Source organism: Nanorana parkeri, unplaced genomic scaffold, assembly GCF_000935625.1.
Source record: "Nanorana parkeri isolate BGI_ZX_2015 unplaced genomic scaffold, ASM93562v1 scaffold812, whole genome shotgun sequence".
In the NCBI taxonomy this organism is placed as follows: Eukaryota; Metazoa; Chordata; class Amphibia; order Anura; family Dicroglossidae; genus Nanorana; species Nanorana parkeri.
Genome location: NW_017307080.1, coordinates 577,772 through 593,420, shown reverse-complemented (window position 1 = coordinate 593,420; position 15,649 = coordinate 577,772). Strand labels below are relative to the sequence as shown.

Genomic DNA, 15,649 nt, shown 5'->3' with positions numbered 1-15,649 from the left:
AGACAAGGTCGGGAGATATCCGTCTGTCCTCAGATGGCTCGTTCCTATATGTATTTGGCTGGTTGCCTGGAGTTCATTTTTTAAGTATATCTAAAGCTAAATGTAAAGCTTTTTTATTTTGGATGAGTAAGGAAGAGTTAAAACTGCGGTAATTTTTTTTTTCTTTTTGACATCTGTGTCTTATTAGGGAGATTTCCCTTCACTTCCTGTCCAATATACTGAACAGGAAGTGAGAGGATATCTTTCCAATGTGTTATCCTACCGGGAGTTTCCTACTTGATGCATCCATCTTTTACTCTTACATGGAGAAGGGTATGAATTATGAATTACCATATGTATGATGCTGTGAGTGCCAGATGTGGATCCCAGAACTGGAATGAGGCATCTGAGGATAGACATATCTCCCGGCCCTTTCTCTGGAGCAGATATCTGCCCAATCGATTGCCAGCATACACGGAAAACACCGGCACACAGGATGGCAGTATTCAATGTGTAATCTCCCCAAGAAAAACCATATAGGGCTTGATGCATCTATACCACACATCTAATAATAAATGTTATGCTTTAAAGACCTAAATATTTGTATGTAGATCCAGCCATCCTGATTTAATTATAAACTGTGAGCAGAAAGGAAGGGATTGAGTAAGCCATCAGCTGAGCACATTGTGTACACAAGCCCTGCACATTCCATAGGCAGTACAGATGCCCCAGGATAACAAATCCTTTTACCTTTCAAGCCCCCAGGGGCAGGCGGGTGCTGACAGACTGTTTGATATGAACGGTGGGCATGTGCTGCTACAGAGAGATGTCTGGAAGGAATGTTAACAGAAGCCATGAAAACCAGAGTCCTGCTATCATTTCACAAGGGCCGCATTTCTTTACTGGAAGCAATTAGAGGGGTGGAGAATCCTCCAGGCACCGGTAGGCAGAAAGCTGCCTTACATGGAAGAAAATCCCAGGATGGATCAGGGCTATGTCAAACCGAGAAGGTGAACGCTAAAGTCTAAATCACTGGGGCCCACTAGGAGAGAACACAAAGAAAAATCTTCTCCGTGGTCTGCGACATGGAAGAGCACATATCAGCAGGCTGAATGCTCCCATTCTCGCCCTGCACGTTACTATCCAGATTGACAGAGATAATAAATGGGCATGACATCTAGGCCAAAGTTCCATGAGCTGTAATCCATAAGCATGCTAAGTATGGGATTGTGCTGCTGGAGATATTCATTGTAGGTGCAGCGGTGAGGAATTCTTCTCATAGAAGGAGTTAAGCATCTCCCCACTTCTGCCTGTTTACAGTAAGACTGTCAAAGCTGGCTTTGTGCATGCAGCATTTGGCCTGAAGGTAAAAGGTGCATTCCTTATTCGCTTCTACTGAAATATAACAAGAACATGAGCAGAGGGGAGTCCAGGAACAGCACAGATCACTGTTGTGGTTACACAGTCTGGGCCCAACATTAATTAGGAATGCCCCTAGAACAGCAATAAACAGGCATAAGAATTTACAGGAGCATGTCTAACACTAGTTACTTGGCATTACCACAAAGTGTTTTGGTCCAGGAGGAGCCTTGTATTTCTTCTATGTGTACATACAAAGAAACATACTTAGTAAAGGATGTTGTGCTATATCAAACAGGGTGCCTTCTGGCTTTGTCAGGGGTGCCTAACGTGAAGAGGGGGCTCCACATTGTCCTTTTTGCCTGGGGTCCTCCCTTCCAATCCATAACAGACCCCCATCTATGTGATATTGATTTTGGGTGGAGAGACCACATGCTGTTTTTTTTTTATTTTTTACATTTTAGAGTGGGGTGACTTGAGATCATTTCAAATGGTGCCGTGATTAAAAACAAATAAATGAATAAATGTTGTGCTATATGGCTGCATTACATAAGGTATCAGCAACAGGCAGGTATGTCCCACAGCATTCTCCCATCTAATGTAGGCGAACAGACCTGCATTAGATGTGATGTCATCACCGGTCCTTAGACCGATGAAGCAGAGAAGAGTAGAGGCTGCAGTGACTGGTCTAGTAGCCAGACGGTACCAAAGATCTGGTAAGCACATCTTCTTTAATCCAGCCCCTAAACCAAAACAAGCAGTTAAACCTTGCAGTAGGGTGGGTAGCCCCATTGCAAGGGTCAATTTTGTTAATTCCTGGAGTTCCTCTTTAAGTACAACACCCTATCCCCCCACCCCATGAGTAGATAGGAACAGAAACACAAATCATATAGTCAGTCCTTTGTGCTCCCTACCCCCCTCCCCCTTTCCATCAGCCAGCTCTTTGTGTAATATAGTACATCTTAATTGGGTTGCATTACTGTCTCTTCCTCTTCCATTCTCAATCATGCTGCACAAGGAACTACAAGAGGTTGATATAAAAACATAAGGGTGTATTCTTTAAATACATGTTTTAGATTGTTTATTAATCAATACATAACTGGAATAAATAGTGGTATTTTCTATCTGTCTTGCTTTAAGCTGCCTAATTCTGTATCGTGTAGCACTCACCTGATCTCGGTCACCAGCAAAGCAGCAGCTTTTCATGGTACAAGAGTTGAAGTAACCCTGGTTGTCAAACTGGAATATGGGCAGTCTTGAGTGAATGTCGTACAAGACAGGTGGCAGTCGGCGGCGCAGGGCGAGCAGCTGAGTGCCGCTGCTGTTGAATCTCACGCTCATTGCACTTTGCAGGGAAAGATTTCCACCATATCGCAGCAGGGAGCTGAAACGGAGAGTATAATGTAGACGGCAATTCATTTGTTTGCATAAATACAGTTTTCATAACCAAATCCCCATAATTAGTAGAACCCATGGTTTGATTACTAGTATGCCCACACAGTCCCAGCACAGTGCAGAGCAATCAATGTCTGAGGGTGGGTTTTCTATATGTAACAGAAAAAAGAAAACTATATGTTTAAAAATATCACATGGTGAGAAACATAAGCAGGTTTCAGTGTGATTGGCATACATCAGTTTCAAGGTAAATGGATTTCATTAGCAGCACAGCATAGACTCTAATCAAAAAATGTTTGCACATGTCGAAATAACACACTTACAGAGAATCTATCACTTTGCCATCATCAAAGATCTATGGGCAGTTGGGCACACCCATGTACTTGTTGTTCCACAGCAGCCGGAGAGCCCCAGGTTACCCATTGCTGATATAAAAGGATGATGACAGAGTTGAACGTGCTAAGAATGTATATTATGGCATCCATCAGCTAAACTATATGTATCCTTATGACTAGTTATCCTTGTTCATCATCACTGTCTTTCATACAACACTCTCGGATGCCCCGACTTGTACTGTGAAGCCTCCACCTCTGCCTAAAGGACACTAAAGCTCTCACCGGAAACCAGTCAGCGCCCTGCCTCATATGCTCGCAAACCCTTGACTCAATGCTATTCTACATCTTCACCAGTGAATCAGTTTCAAAACAAGATGTGACTTGCATTTCACTATCTTGTAGTATTCAGTATCCCTTTCAATTTAGATCTGACCAAATAGCAACTCTAGTTGCTGTCCGCAAAATTGTTCACAACCTACAAAGACCGTCTAAGCTAGGTTAAAAAAAAAGTGACGTTTTATACCTTCCCTATTTTCCGAGACTGGCTTTATACCTTTATGTGGTCTGTTGTGGTTCCATGTATTTAGAATGGCTGTTGAACACACAAAGCACATGTGTTTTGGGGTCAAGTCCATTCTTTTCTAATGCCCCCCCAAACCATTAACATTATCTGACCCTTTAATGTGAATAAATGTAGACATGTCAGGTACGTTTTTTTGCTGTATAGGACCTATAGGAAATGAATAAGCCAATGCAATGCAAGTTAAATACTGTGCAGATAGCGAGAATGTGCCCTTTTTTTTTAATTTATAAACTGCCCTATGAGAGACACACTGCTATGTTAGTAAATGATGACCTATACGAAAGACACTACTATGTTTGTAACACTAGCCTTTGAGAGAGACTGACCTATGAAACCATTGGTGGTATTGTGTCCCCTGTGCACCAATAAAAGGTTACCACCAGGCAGAACCTCTACGAATGGAAACAATCCCAAGAGGCTGTTTGTCTGTCATGTAAATTGGAATTCTCTTTACTATGTGCCAGGCAGCCAGATTAGCATCACTTCCTGCACAAGGATGAGGTTTGATAATAATGGATACTGTATACTTCCATCAAAAAAGCAACACTGCCAGTTCCCAGCCTCTTGGCCCCAAAGCAGTACATGAGTGGCTGTCCAGTTGAAAAGCAAACAAATGACAATCCTATTGCAACCACTTTTCATAGATCACTGATCCAGACACCAAAATCTGGTCACAATGATTTTTACATGTTGGATGCTGTGTAATTTGTGCAGATACCCTTTGATTGACCAATCCCAGGGGATGAGTTAATAATCTGGCCAATCGCCTTTGTTCCCAGGAATAAGGTCAGCATCTGTACAATGCATACACACCCCTCCCGCCATCTTGTGTCTACTGGTACCTTTATACAAGCTGTACAAAGAATGGAAAGCGAGAACATACAGACAATACTCCACCGACGTCTGAGTAAACGTTCAGAATGCTGGCCGCTGGTAGACAAGTCAGCACAAGAACCATCTCACACACTAATCTTCAGATTAGAGAAACAATTAAAGAGTTGTTACATTTATTGTGTCTTAAGGAATGTAAAAAATCCTAACCCGTGTTTATAGCTCACACTTGTCAATATTATGGTTGTAATTACTACACACTAATCCAAATGATTGAAAGAGTGTGTACAATGCGCCTCCTGTGCATCTGCCACCACTACAAAATACAGGAACACATAACACATCACTTCCACAGATAAAACAGAGAAAACAGCTTTGGGTGCACATTGGGTTTAAACCGAAGAGGAAACTACTGGGCGATAGTTATTATATATTAAAAGGCTACATTTACAACACAAGAAGCTCCAATTCAAACTATTTTCAGAGCACAGAAGAACATAACAGAAAAGGAATACGTATTTTCTAATAGAACAATGGTTGAAGTTACGGCGGATCACCCAATTTGTGTAAACCTTGTTGGGAGTAAATGTGGAAGCATTTTTCTTATGATCATCTAAGCCCGATACATTTTATAATCACCAGTCTGCAATGTGGGGACTTGCCGAGAGAATGTTTGTTTGGCAGTCATAAATATATACTGGATTGGATCATTTTATTATGGGCAGGGAATCTTATTGCACATATCTTCTTTTCTGTAATGCTGGTCACAAACTATTAGATTTGTTTTGTTCAGCCTGGGGATGAAGGAAAAAATAAATCTAAAACATTCCTCCATCCTTGCTAAACAGTACAGAAGGACGAATAGCTGCGGCTTTTGAATTCTGACAACTGGCTTCTGCTGCTCTCATAATATATGAACAGTGCCTGCAGCTGACTGGTTGCAGTCATTGTTTGGCCAAAGAATTTCTGCCTGGCTAATTTGACAGAAGTTGATTCAGTAATCAACATTTGTTGAGCTGGCAGGGCCATGCACTGCATGAAGTTTGGCCAATTCAGATGAAATTCTTATTGTGTATGGGCAGCCTAAGACTTTATATATTTGTAGCCCTTTCCCCCTATTAAAAGTGAAACCAATGACACATTTGGAAAGCTCACCACTGCGCTTTATAACTGTGGAGGTGGGTTTATTTGTTCCTAAAGCACCGATATGGTAGCCAGTAATGCTACACCACCAGTGCTCTATAAAATAAACCACTAAATGTATTTTTACAATTACACAACAAACACCTGACGCTGTCTCCCGTACACGGCAGCACTCAGAGTGGGAGATTCAATATATGCTAGTCATATGTAAAGATACTTTTAATTATTTTTAAGGAAATACATAGCTGTGCTCAAAAAAGTTTCTGCCTGGAATTCATGACAGATCAGCCAATCGCTGCATATCAAAAGTGATGACTGTTCACCAGGGGTATGGGTGACAGACAACCAAGAGCCTGATCACTGCTGTTGTCCCCTTAGATAAGTGACCTCAGTAGCACCTCTTTGCTCCTCTCTCCATTATCCCACGCCCAAAGAGTGGTCGGGTCATACCTGCACGTCTGAATGCCCTCTTACTTGTATGGTCACCCCTAGCTATAGCTTAATAAACAATATCTAATTATCATTATTTTATTATACAGGATTAATATAGCGCCTACAAAGTAAAGGAAGACAATACAGCTACAATACAATGCAAGGGTTAGGAGGGACCTGCTCATGGGAGCTTACAATCTAATGTGAACAATAAAGCATTCTATAGAAGGGGAGGGAGGGCCTGTCGAGACAGAAGAAAAATTGTTTTGTTTTGGCTCTCTCTTTTTCTAAAATATAGAATTAAAGATGTACAAAATGAAAACCATTATAATTAAAAGGAGAATTCTGAGCCGACCTGTGACAATGACTGTCACAGGTCAGCTCAGTAGATCGGGAAGTGAGCGAACACATACCGGCGCTCGCTCACTTCTCGGTGGGGGCGTGTACAGCTGGCTCTGCCTCTAGATAGGCAGAGCCAGCTGTCACTCACGCAGCTGGGTGGATCCAGACATAATTGACGGGATCCGTTCCAGCTATGGCGTCTCAGTATACCGCGAGCTGTAGCTTGCGGTATACTGAGCTTTGGGTGATGGGAGGAGGCTAGTTTGTGCCCTCCCGTTACCCTTAGTAGAACTATGGGGAAAAGCCTTAACCCCATAGTTCTCCTTTAAGAGCAGTAGGACAATGGAGGAAATATTTGAAGTACCCGTCTCATTTGTGACTGTGCTTGCTAGCAATATCCAGTGGCTGCAGATGGCAGGTACAGCTTATATTGGAGCATGCTGCAATTTATTGCATGTCCCACCAAAGTGTGAAAACACTGACATACTTAGCAGTATATTTCACAAATTACTCTTCCTTATAAGATCAACTTTTTTGACTATGACTTTCGCTAACTAAATGCCTGACTCTCAGGACTGCTGCAGCCTTATTCCCAGCCTGAGGCACAGGGTAAATAGTGTGTCATGTTTGAAGAGCCCTGCTTTCCAATCAAGGCTAGAAATCTTAAGAATGCGCCTCCCTGTGAAGTCTGGAAGTGTTCTTGTTAGGACCTGCCAGGGATGTGCTGTGGGTTTGTACAGGACTGTGGACCTGGGACAAGACCGATCACAGAGCAGACACTCATCGCCCTCTGCTGGCAAAAATGCAGCACTGCACACAGTACGTCCTCCCTTTTGCCATCACTGGCATTACATGAACTAGGAAATAATAAACATTGATAATTGTATTTCATTAATCTAATAATAACCATGCCTGCCTTTGTAAGGACGGTGCATTTAAATGAAGATATTGTGATATTAGTCAATATCAAATGTATAAAGGTGAACTGAGCTTTTAAGCAAGCAGGGATGTCAGTGTATTATTTGCCCTCTGCTGTATGGAAGTAAATGTCAATTCACTTAGGTAAGACCTGCACTTCTGGCTTAATAAAACACTCATTCTTACATCTAAAAGAATTTAGTTGCATAATATACAATTGACAATCTCTGTAATTCAAAGCAGTCCTCCAGGATTGGCCTTTGCGCAACCCACACGTTTTATTGCAGCCTATTGTGTAGGAGTAAAACACTGAAAGACACATATAGTAAGGCAATCAACAGTTAAGTGGTGTTTTCTATACAAGTGTGCATGTTAATGCTCTTGAAGCTGGTATGTTAAATAGGTATTATCTGAGCCAGGCGTGGCCCTCTCACTCTATTCATGGTCCTCAGGTTTAGAGCGGACCTTGAATTAAACTGCTGCTAGAACAAGGCCCCTGCTGTTTTCCAGTTAATAAAGGTTTCACAACTTTACATATTTGGAGCCTTTTCTTTGGGATAAAATGTTGTAAGCTTCAGTTTCTACTATAATGTTAAAGTACAAGTTCACGTAACTAAAAACTCTGTATGGGTTTCTTAACCATCCTCCTATTTATTAAAAAGTGTATGTCAACACCTTACTACTACCTCCAGGAAGGGCTGGGAAAAGGATCCTTGACCTATTACAGTTGATGATCGGAAGGATATCATGGAAAGTGTAATACAGGTTTCACTTTAGGCCTCACATAGACTCACACAATTATTAATTCTTCATAGGACTTACCATACACCTGAATTTCTATTTAAAATAGAGGTTAGGAAAGATCCCTTCTGTCCAAAAAGTGGCCCCCATTAAGGTTCTTTAATACATTAACTGTGGCGTTACCCTAAACTAGTTCATTATTGGAGTAAAGTAATATTGACCCTTTATTCTGTTTTTGAAATATCCATCGCTAACTCCTCAAGTTTGTCTCCTGGGTTTCTTTGGCACTTCCTTCATAGACTCGCATACAGCTTTGTCCTTCTCTTAGGTGTCTTTTACTGTAAATGCTATATCCCTTCTGATGCACTCCTTAAATGTTTGTATTGGTATGACACAAAAAGGGGGAGGAGGAAAAAAAATGAGCCAAATCTGACACATTCCACACAAAACTCCAAAGATGGAGTGGACAAAATTATTGGCACCCTCAATATTTGGTAGCACAGCCCTTGGAAAAAATAACTGAAATCAATGGCTTCCTGTAACCATCAATGAGTTTCTTACACCTCTCTACAGGAATTTTGGACCACTTTTCTTTTGCCAACTGCTCCAGGTCTCCCAGATTGGAAGGGTTCCTTTTTCCAACTGCTGTTTTGAGATCTCTCCGCAGGTGCTCTATGGGATTCGGATCTGGACTCATTGCTGGCCAGCCCAGTACTCTCCAGCGCTTTGAAACCATTTCTGAGTGCTTTTTGACTTGTGCTTTGGGTCATTGATCTGCAGTAAGACCCATGACCTCTGACACTGGGCCCTACATTGCACCCCAGAATTCTTTGGTAGTCTTCATAATGCCATGCACACAGTCAAGACATTCAGTGCCTGAAGCAGCAAAGCAACCCCAAAACATCAGTAAACCTCCACCATGTTTGACTGTAGGGACTGTATTTTTTTCTTTAAAGGCCTCATTTCTTTTTCTGAAAACAGTAGAGTGATGGGCTGCACCAAAAAGCTGTCATTTTGTTTGGTCTGCCCATAGCATTCTCCCAAAAGGATTTTGGCTTTTTCTGGTAAGTTTTGGCTTTTGTATGTTTCTGGGTCAGCTATGGTAGGAGACCCAGGAGGACCCCACTGCTGACACAGAAACATATAAAACGTTGTATCCTGTGCCTGAAGGTGAGCTTGAATTTATCTGGAAGTTGATGTAGGGTCTTTGTCCACCATTCGAACAATCCTTCTTGCAATCTCTGATCAATTGTTCTCTTTCGTTCACGTCCAGGGAGAATAGCTACAGTGCCATGGACTGTAGACTTCTTTACAATGTTGCATTAAGGAGAACTATGGGGAAAAGCCTTAACCCCATAGTTCTCCTTTAAAAGCAGGACTATAGAACTCTCTTTGCTTCTTCATAACATAGAGGGTTGGATTCTGCAGTCCTCTGAGATAACCAGGAACAATGTAACTGATAAGAATGCAATGCAGACAGAGGGCACAGGAAGTTATCAGCTGACAACATTTCTGGTCAAATTAGCAGGTACTTTTTCACTTATCAAACAGATATAACAAAATATTTTGTATATTTAACATACCACAAGGAGCCAGATAAGAAAAGTTCATTGTTAGGGTTTACATACCCCTTAGGAAGCACAAAAGGTGTTGAATATGCTTGGGACAGGCACACGAATAAAACCCACATGTGCAGTTTAAAAATATCATTGCACTGATACCATCTGAATGGAGAGCAAAACAGAGTGATCTCCAAAGGACTTCTTTAAAGTAGTATTAAGTAGTATTAAAGGCTGGTCATTATTTACCTAAATGCATTCTCTGCATTAAGATACAAAATGACCAGTACCTTTTTGTGTTCCCTGTCCCCCCCACACTTATCTGTGTCACCGCTGCTGGTCCCCGAAGCGATCCTCCATTCTCCAAACTTCCTGAGGGCAGAGGAACCATAGGCTCCTTCTGCCGTCAATCACCCTTAAACAGAGGAAAGGAGGGGCATGGCCTGCCATAGGGCAGTGTGTGTCTATGGACACACACAGCTACTGAGGTCACGTCTGGGAACACGCACGCACGGGTGCTTCCACAGCGGTTGCTTAGCTGAGAAAGGCACCCATGCAGGGGGCGGGGTGGGAGCGCTGCGAGGACACACTAGAAAACGAGGAACAGAACATTTTTAAAGAAAAATAAATTAATATTTATAAAAAGGTGGGCCTCCTAGGTGTAGAAATAAAACAAAAACCAGAAGCTTTAATATCACTCTAAGACCCCGTACAAGTACAGGAATCTACCTGTTGATCTGCCAGAAATGGACTCAGATCCTAAGTCCTGTTGTGGGCTGATAACACATAGCAATTGTGGATTGAGTGGTGTCAGCCTCCATTTTGGCTTTAGGTTATAAAAAAAAGAAAAAAAAAGAAGAAGGATGACACGGTGTAATAGGTCATGTGTTGTTGTCCATCTGAGGTTGTATCCACCTAAAACTTCTGTTCCATTTTTGGAGTTTTGCATGGAATGTGTCAGATCTGGCTTTTTTTTTTCTCCACTTTACCAATACAAACATAAGAAACAAACACGAGAATGCCTAAACATTTGTAATTGCAACAATTTTCTGCGCAAAGTGGACAGAAGTAAAGGGGTACCAATATTTTTGGCCATGACTGTGTGTAATATTGTTCCCTGTCCCCCCCACACTTATCTGTGTCACCGCTGCTGGTCCCCGAAGCGATCCTCCATTCTCCAAACTTCCTGAGGGCAGAGGAACCATAGGCTCCTTCTGCCGTCAATCACCCTTAAACAGAGGAAAGGAGGGGCATGGCCTGCCATAGGGCAGTGTGTGTCTATGGACACACACAGCTACTGAGGTCACGTCTGGGAACACGCACGCACGGGTGCTTCCACAGCGGTTGCTTAGCTGAGAAAGGCACCCATGCAGGGGGCGGGGTGGGAGCGCTGCGAGGACACACTAGAAAACGAGGAACAGAACATTTTTAAAGAAAAATAAATTAATATTTATAAAAAGGTGGGCCTCCTAGGTGTAGAAATAAAACAAAAACCAGAAGCTTTAATATCACTCTAAGACCCCGTACAAGTACAGGAATCTACCTGTTGATCTGCCAGAAATGGACTCAGATCCTAAGTCCTGTTGTGGGCTGATAACACATAGCAATTGTGGATTGAGTGGTGTCAGCCTCCATTTTGGCTTTAGGTTATAAAAAAAAGAAAAAAAAAGAAGAAGGATGACACGGTGTAATAGGTCATGTGTTGATGTCCATCTGAGGTTGTATCCACCTAAAACTTCTGTTACGCACATACAGCTATCTATCGTATCTATCTAATTTATCGTATCTATCTCTCAGGATTGTGGAAATTTATAAAAACAAACTACTTATCCAAAGATTAAAGCGGGGGCCCAACTTGTCCCTCATGACAATCCACTTGTCCTGATACAAAAAGCAATTTTAAACCAAAACCGTATTTAACCATGCTCATTGGTCAGCAGTCACCAGCTGACCAATAAGAACTAAAGAAAACCTGTCAAAAGAGAAATATGAAGGCCATCTGCTTATAGAAAATGCCAATTATTTGGCTGTCACACTGCTCCCCTTACTTCGATGTGCTAAGTGACTGACATGAAACAAGTATACAGACCAGGATGCCTGACTTTTCTACTACTTTCCTGATTTGCATATTTGCACTTGGTCACTGATTCAAAGTCGGAGAGTCGACATAAAAGCCAGGCAATTAGCATTTTCAGGGGGAGATTATATTTGTCTCATGACAGTTTTATTTTAACTAAAAGGTAATCTCCACCCAAACTGTTACTTGTAGGAGATGGCAAGTTGATGTACAACTGTGGCCTGGATGGGGTGCTATCCCAACCAGTTACACCAAGCTGACATGCAGCAAAGCAATAATAATCTGCAAAGTACTGCTGTATGGGGCCCATTTAAGAAAGTGAAGATTCACTTTGCCAAATAAATTGGCTCTATTAGTAAATGAACCTCTGTGTGTTATTACAGGAACCTTAACCTGTACTATGTGATGGGCTTTTCTCATTTTATGTGCTTGCTGTTCCATATTCCATACTCCATATATCCAAGGAGTTTATCCCAGTAAACCAGTCTGACCTAACTGCCAGCTTGTATTAGGAGTCAGGGGCAGTAAAGCACAATCCTTGTATAGTCCTACTAAACAGGGAGCACAACCCGCAGCTCTTTATTTCAGAAAATTCAAAGTAAAGCTGACCATAGACATCAAATGATGGTTGGCTGCACATGCATGCTTGCTGCATTGCTCATCTCCTCCTAGCTCAACTAACAAAAAACAAGGCTGGTCACACAAAATAGTCCAATCTAGACAATCAGTATTTGCTTTTAGAACTGTCAGCTATCAATGTCTGCAAGCACCCACAAATATAAGATCATCACCCACGCTGTACTGTGCAACTATGTGGCATGTTAAAGCAAGCATGTGCTTCAACAGGTTTTCTTTAAACCTCCTCAACTTCCAAATATCCCTAGTAGCATATTCTTAAGGTGGCCACACACACTATATGAATTTAGGCCGGTTCTTGATGAACCAGACGAAATTCGCACAGTAGGTGCCGCTGTCACTTTCGGCGGGCATCACTCGATGAGCTGATTGAAGGAGCCTGTTGGAAAATCTTTGAATGAACAGAGCCGAGTCTGTTCAGGTATTCTGGCGGCCGCCGTCAGAATACCATGAAGACGGGTAGATTCCTCGATCAAAGCTTGTAAGTGATGATGGAGGAATCTGTTATATTTTCTTTGTTTACCCACAGGCTTTACCTTTACCTTTCTATTACCTTTACCTTTCTCTTAATTTCCATGCAGTACTTCTGGCAATGGAGGAGCAGGTGACCCACTTTCCATGTGACAGCGCTTACACAGGGAGTCCATTGCCCTGTATTATGACTGCAGAAAAATTGTACTTTACACAGGACCTTTGCCCTGGTGACATAAGTGAGTTGTGCTGGAGTAAAAGGAAGGCAAGCATAAGAGGCTGAGGAGATCTGCATTAATATGAACCTGTCACTTTGCCCTGCTCTTCATATAGATATCATGAAGGGGGATGTTTGATGATGACACACACACACACACCTCTATATCACTGATTACATAATTTGAAGACAAAACAGTTCCTTTTTCTTGAAAAGCCCAATGTGTGTCACATGACCACGGCTCTATATGTAAACCATTTGCAGTCATTCTATAACCTACCTACAAATTTACATATAAGCTGCACTTTACAGTGCTGTGGGAAACAGAGGTATAGGGAACATATGTTGTCAATCACTTTGGATATAAATCAGTATCTCACCTGTGTGGCTTCCTGATGTCCCAGAGTCCAACTCCCTCTTTAGAATTGGCCGTGGCCAACAGCCTGGGCTCTACAGGGTTAAACATGACACTGTGGAAGGCAGATGGGTAATGGGCCAAGCAGAAAGGATCTAATGATAGAAGGAAGACAATTAGACATCATGTTGTTAAGCACAGAAGTCACAGTTTTAAAGGGTCAATCCACTCTAAGAAGGGAATCACGTGATGCAAGTCAACTTCTGCCTCCTCCTAACTCTATAGGACTCCAGTAATGGGATCTATATGCCTTAGTTTCGGACTGTGTTCTCATCCACCTTGCAGTGTTATCACTCCTCCTCCTTTTGTAATCTCCACAATATACCGTAAATGAGAAGTTCCACGGGGAATATGAGACACCATTCTAATGGCACAAAGATCACGTCGCTGGAGTCTCTAAAAGATATAACAACAAGGTGGTTAAACTCTCCGGCTTGCAGAAAAACAGTTCTGGATGGACTGACCCTTTATAGCCAAATCCACCTCTTTGACATTTCTATAGATCTTCCCTATTCACAAGAAGATATCGGAAGTATCCCATGTGCACAACTCTGCTATTTCTTCTGCTGGGTGCGAGGGGGGACAAAATGCAGGCTTTATCTATCAGAATACTCTTCTGTTGGAAATGCAAGCACCTCTCTTAAAGCGGACCGCTACCCATATCTTTAAAATAAGAACAACATAGTACATGGATGCCTAGACCTGACCATACCAATAGGCGGCCCTCTGCAGAGGAACAGTTCCGTTATTGCCGGAGAACAAAGGGGTCCCAGTAGATGAGTCTCACTGCTGCTCCTGTCTAAAGGTGCCCATACACCTTACGACAATCACAAGGCTTTTATCTTGCGATGGTCGTAAGCTTATTAAAAGCTCGTACGATCTGTTCATCTTGGACAGGCACATCGTACTTGCGATCATCGCAAGCCCGCCCCTGTGGGGGGCGGGCTTCCGATGACTGGAATGAGGGGCGGGCTTCCGAGGACTGCAAACGGGCAGTGTGTGCGTGTGCACACCGGCCCGTTCGGCAGTCGTCGAACAAGCAGGCCACTAACCCGCCGAGAATCGTACGATTCTCGGTGGGTTTTTAAGCCTGCTTGTTCGACGAAAGGTGTGCGACCGTACAGTGGAAACGGTCGCACACCTTTCATACACTTTGCGATTATCGTACGATCGTGGGATTTCCCGCGATTATCGTACAATCGTGGGATTTCCCGCGATTCTCATACGATAATCGTACAGTGTATGGGCACCATACATACATGCTGTCCTGGGCTGACCATGAGAAATATAATAGATTCCTCCACATACGCTTAACAGTGTGGATGCATGCATCTCCCCCGGATGCAGTCACTGTCCGGCTTTCCACCCGGCTCAGTCAATTTTTAAAGTTAATTGAGTTAGCTGGTGTGGACAGGGCCACCCATGGCTCAAATTTCAGCTGATTCATCGCCCAAGGTTTGTGCCTTCTATGGCCAGCTTAAGGAAGAGTTACCCCATTATTTAAATTACTAAATTAATGATACGGGACACTATCAAGAAATAGAAAGGGTGTAAACACCATAGATTAATTATAAACAATGTATGGTAACACCACATCAGTTGTTTTTTGGATGCCATTCCAAGATGATGATGATTTAGTCAGCTGGAAGTGCAAATAAATAACTGCTGATGATATTTTGCATTTAAATTGATAAAGCTTCCCCTAGCTTATTCAGTGAGATCATAGTGCAGCCAATCCAGATATGATGATATTAATTAAAAAAATAGACACACGGGTCACTTCCACTGCTTGAGCCTTTGCATCACCAAACGCATAACTGTGCTAAAGACCTCAGCAGCCATGTTAATTAATATGCAGAGCATCTCCCCTAATCATTATTATCATCATACTCATATATTTATAAAACAACATCAATGCAGCTGAACAGTGGAAGCATAAAACAAGAAGCTTATTCAGATCAGGAGTTTGTATCAGCAGCATGCTGGCCTACTCCAATGAAAGGAATCTAGGGGATCTATCTGGATAGGTAAATGTTAGTGTCTCTCCGTGAAGCACAAACATTCATATCTTATGGTCTTAACAGATAAACAATTGTTATCTTTTGTGGAATAACACAACAGTTATATTTGTCTTTTGTGGAATAACACAACAGTTATATTTGTCTTTTGTGGGATAACACAACAGTTATATTTGTCTTTTGTGGGATAACACAACG

General features: G+C 42.2%; 1 protein-coding gene across 1 annotated transcript in view; it reads right to left on the bottom strand.

The window, feature by feature from the left end:
* DCAF5 (DDB1 and CUL4 associated factor 5) overlaps positions 1-15,649 on the bottom strand; it is a 48,522-nt gene that overhangs the window by 9,551 nt on the left and 23,322 nt on the right. The window contains exon 6 of the mRNA XM_018565100.1: positions 2,509-2,722. Within this exon, the coding sequence (XP_018420602.1) occupies positions 2,509-2,722 (214 nt within the window). The remainder of the gene's footprint in view (positions 1-2,508; positions 2,723-15,649) is intronic.